General features: G+C 36.1%; 1 protein-coding gene across 1 annotated transcript; it reads left to right on the top strand.

Annotated features, from left to right (window-relative positions):
• The first annotated feature begins 810 nt into the window (after positions 1-810).
• On the top strand, positions 811-3,086 carry LOC113741058 (pentatricopeptide repeat-containing protein At5g48910-like). The gene has a single exon (XM_027268546.2). It carries the CDS (start codon positions 870-872, stop codon positions 2,493-2,495), a length of 1,626 nt encoding a protein of 541 aa, XP_027124347.2. The 5' UTR covers positions 811-869; the 3' UTR covers positions 2,496-3,086.
• Positions 3,087-4,766: the final 1,680 nt, after the last annotated feature.

The raw sequence follows: 4,766 nt of genomic DNA, 5'->3' as shown, positions 1-4,766 counted from the left end.
TAGATTTTTGTTACGCAATGGAGTTGAAGACAAGAAGCTGCCCTCTTAATTGGACAAGTAACCAGTACAATTGTATTTTGTGCAGTTTCATCCAATTCTTGTATATGTTTAAATTTTTAGTATTACAAATACAATATAATATTATATTAAATATATATTAAATACTTTATTTATGTACACTAATTTTATTTCGAATACAATAATGTAAGGTAATTGTATACTTTTTTTTTGTCACAACATAAAATTTGTATAATCTACTCTAACCTAGTCTACGGGGAGAGGGAGTCGAGGGGGAACCCCGTCGGAGGAAGCCACTTGAAGTGACAGATACAATTAAGTATCATATTAAAATCTTGGTGGTGACCAAACAGCCCAAGAGGCTGTTGAAGGTAATTGTACACCAGATAATATAAAAAATACAACAATCAAATCGAATCCCTTAACCTCCCATCCACATTAAAGTCTTGATAGTGACCAACAGTCCAAGAGGCTGTTGAATGTAATTGTATACCAAATAACATAAAAAATACAATAATCAAATCGAATCGTACCAGGTCCCAATTGCATTGGCCCTCTCTCCTCTTAATTGGAGTAAAACTTTTCTTCCAAAAAAAACTATTTTATATCCCAAAAGTATATGGAAAATTTTAAAAATGGAGAGTTTTTTTTAAGCAAAAAAAAAAAAAAAAAATGAAGAGCGTCAATACAAAGTTTATAAGGATGGTGTAACACTTTTGCAATTTATGCCTTTTGTCATTAATAAACAGATAAATGTCTTACTTATCAATAATTTCCCTAAAATAAAAGGGAAACAAAACAAAGTTGTCCAGTGTCCGTACTCTCTCCTCAAGTTCCAACAAACCATTTGAATGTTAGTTGAAAAATCCCTTCCCGCGGTACAAATCAATACCAGAGCCCTCCAACAACACCTCTTTTCACTATTGCAAAATTGTAAAACCATCAAACACCTATACCAAATCCACACTCAAGTTATCATCAATGGCTTTTCTCAGACAAACTTCATTCTTGTCAACCTATTATCCTTCTACATCACCTCTGGTAATCTCAAAAGTGCATCCCAAGTTTTTGAACAAGTCCAAAGTCCCAGCACCAATGTTTGGAACCAAATTATCAGAGGCCATGGCCGAAGCGAAAAACCGTGTAAATCGGTGGAGTTGTTCAATCTAATGGGGAAATCAGAAGCTTTGCCTGATGGGTATTCGTATTCTTATGTTATTAATGGTTGTACAAAAGGGGGCTTGTTGAGTGAAGGTCAAATGGTTCATGGGAAGGTTTTGAAACATGGGTTCTGCTCAAATGTGTTTGTTCAGACTAATTTGTTGAATTTGTACTCTTCTTGTGGAGGCGTGGATGGCGTTAGTAATGCGCGGTATGTGTTTGATGAAATGGGTGAGAGAAGCATTGTGACTTGGAATTCATTGCTTTTGGGGTTTTTTAGGTGCGGGGATGTTGATGGGGCACGTCGAATATTTGATGAGATGCCGGAGAGAAATGTGGTTTCTTGGACGACCATGATTGATGGATGTTTGGGAAATGGGAGGTGTAGGCAAGCATTGGCTCTGTTTCATCAGATGCGCAGTGCCCAAGTGGAACCTGATCAGGTTACCTTGGTGGTGCTGCTCTCAGCATGTGCTGAATTGGGTGATTTAAATTTGGGGAGATGGATTCATCGGTATAGCTTTGAGATTCTGAGCGATGGAAAACAGCCAAAGCTGCTCTCATTGAACAATGCGTTGATTCATATGTATGCTAGCTGTGGTGTAACGAATGAAGCTTATAGAGTATTCAAAGAGATGCCACAGAAAACAACAGTTTCTTGGACTAGTATGATCACAGGCTTTGCAAAACAGGGGTATGCAAAAGAGGCTCTTAAATTATTCCACGAAATGGATAGGTTGAGAGAAAGCAATGTTAAACCTGATGAAATGACATTCTTGGGTGTGTTGTCTGCTTGCAGCCACACTGGTCATGTTGACCAGGGATGGCGTTATTTCTGCAGTATGAGTCAAACATGGGGTGTTGAACCAAGGGTTGAACATTACGGGTGCATGGTTGATATCTTGAGTCGAGCTGGATTATTAGATGAAGCAGTTGAGCTTGTTAGGACTATGCCTATGAAACCAAATGATGTAGTCTGGGGTGCTCTTCTTGGTGGCTGTAGGATTTATAAAAATGTGGAACTTGCTTCTCATGTGGATAAAATGTTGGATATGGAGCTTGAACCTGACAGAGCTGCAGGGTATTGCATGCTCTTGTCAGATGTATATTCTACCGCTAGAAGGTGGCAGGAAGCACATACTGTAAAACAGAAGATAGTAGAGATGGGAGTGAGAAAGCCTTCAGGTCGAAGTTGGGTTCAGATAAATGGAGTCCTTCATGATTTTGTGGTCAATGACAGAACGCACAAGCATTCACATTTGATCTATGATATGCTTGGTTTGATAAGGAAAGAAATGAACTTGCATGGTTACTAGACGAGCACTACAGAACTCTCTCCTGGACATTATCAGAATCAGGACAATCAATAACTGACGTTGGCTTGGACTGCATTTACACAATGAGCTCTGAATTTTGAGTTGCATCTTTGTCTCACCTTGCCAATCATCAACACAATTTTTCAGAAGTTTTTGCATTTTAGGGTGACCGTGAATTCCCTATTGGGTGCTAGGAAGTTGTGTCTCCATCACCTAATTTTGCATCAAAACTTTGGAAGAGAACTTAAGTGTCACCTTCAGCACCCTCATAGCAGCAAAGCTTTGACAAAACAACTATGGAATCAGTGGAGAATATAGGTGTCTAACTGCAAGGATTTTGAACTTTTAGGAACAACTGGCTGCAACTGTCCCTATTCCGAAGGTGCATAGTCTCCTTAAACCTGCCAAGACGTTCATATACTGATTGCTAAGTAAGTTGCCAAGGCTCCATGCTCTGAATATGTAAGCAGCCTACTAGGTCACGTGTATAAGCTTGTATTCAAACTTGCAACTAAACTTTATTAGGAATCCAATGTTGATATACTTTGATATAACTTTTCCTCTAACAAAAGACTACCCTTCACTGTTAAACCTTAACCTTTTCTTATTACTTTTAACCTTTTGTTTTAGTTGCTCTGGGAAATTAAGATCATTAGTTTCTTTATATATATATACATATATATATATATATATTATTCTGGAATACTATGTATAACCTGCATTTCATCTGGTAGCCAGATACAAATACTCTTTGATTTTCATTTGACTTACATACACTAGAATTTTAATGATTAATGCATGGATATTGACAATTATAAACCTGTTGTTTCTAGACCCCAGGTGCGTGAGGAATGGAGTATCTAAGAGATATATTTCTCCCTGAATTATTTCTATAAGAGTGATTTCTAAGTTTTTAAAAGATGCCAGCAAAACTGATATTCAGGTAAGACCCATCGAATAAAGGGTCTGGGTTTTAAAATTTGGACCAAAACCATGAAAATACATGACTGGTTTTATTGGATTTGAGTGAGACCCTATCAATTAATATTCCCAAGTGTACCCGTGCTTTGCGACAATCTCGTGGATAATGAAATTGTCTATTGCTGTAGTTTTGCCTGAAAGATATTGACATTGTTGTACACTTAATTTCTTGCTTCTTGTAAGTGTTTACTTCTCATTTACACTAGAGTTTCTAATAAGCTGAACGTGCATAATACATAGAAAGAGATGTTTAAACTCTTTTCGTGCCAACCCTAAGGTCAACAGCAAACAAAAGTGGCCAATAGGATTCAAAACACAAAACAATGCGAAAGAAAATTAAAACAAATTTGATAGCACCTATACTTTCCCTCTCCCGAAGGATGTTTGAAAAGCTATGGAGTGGGGAAAATGATGACTTGATTAAAGTTCGAGGGGATGTATGGATATGCAGTAATAGAAATAACCTTTCATTGGTTGTGACATGCTTTCTTGATGGTTGCAAAAGTTCAATGGTGATTGCCTGGGATAAATTAAGGTCCCATCTGGACTGTTATTTTCTAGAGTTTTTTTTTAATAAAAAAATGCACTGTAATAATTTATTTAATGTGAGATAAAAATGTATTTAAAAAATATGTTTATATAAAACCTAATAATCTTTTCTTAGAAAACTGCAATTCGAACATAATTTGACTAACTATGGTTAATTGACTGCTAATCAAAATTTATTTCGTACTTTGAATTTAGCGTTCGATTTCATTAACTCGTCTATACTTATAATGCAAAATGAGACTATTCTTTGTTATTTTGGAATTTCTTTTTATCTTTTATCTTTTACGTTCATTACTATTATTACTGAAAATCAGATTTACAAAAGAAACAGAAAAAAATTGGTCAATTGCTAATTATGATAGCCATGTGGGTATCAATTGAAACAAAATACCTAAAGTTGTCTACAAAAATCACTTTTCTTACCACAATGGGCAAATTAGCTTCTACTGAAAAAATATGAAAATTAAAAGTAAAAACTTATATTTCATTGCTTTTGCCTAATACTACCTAGGGATGTAATCGAGTCAAATCGAGCTCGAATATTGCTATATTCGAGTTTGACTCGACTCATATGTATCTAGACTCGAGCTCGAGTCAAAAAATCGTAACTCGAGACTCGACTCGAAAAATTCCCTTTAAACTCGAGACTCGACTCGATAAGACTCGACTTTTAGTCAAGGCTTATCAAGTTGAGTCTAATCAAGCTTTTTGACTTGACTCGAAAAAGCTTCTGAACCTTAT

This window comes from Coffea arabica, chromosome 4e (assembly GCF_036785885.1).
Source record: "Coffea arabica cultivar ET-39 chromosome 4e, Coffea Arabica ET-39 HiFi, whole genome shotgun sequence".
Lineage (NCBI taxonomy): Eukaryota > Viridiplantae > Streptophyta > Magnoliopsida > Gentianales > Rubiaceae > Coffea > Coffea arabica.
This window is presented reverse-complemented; position numbering and strand designations above follow the sequence as displayed.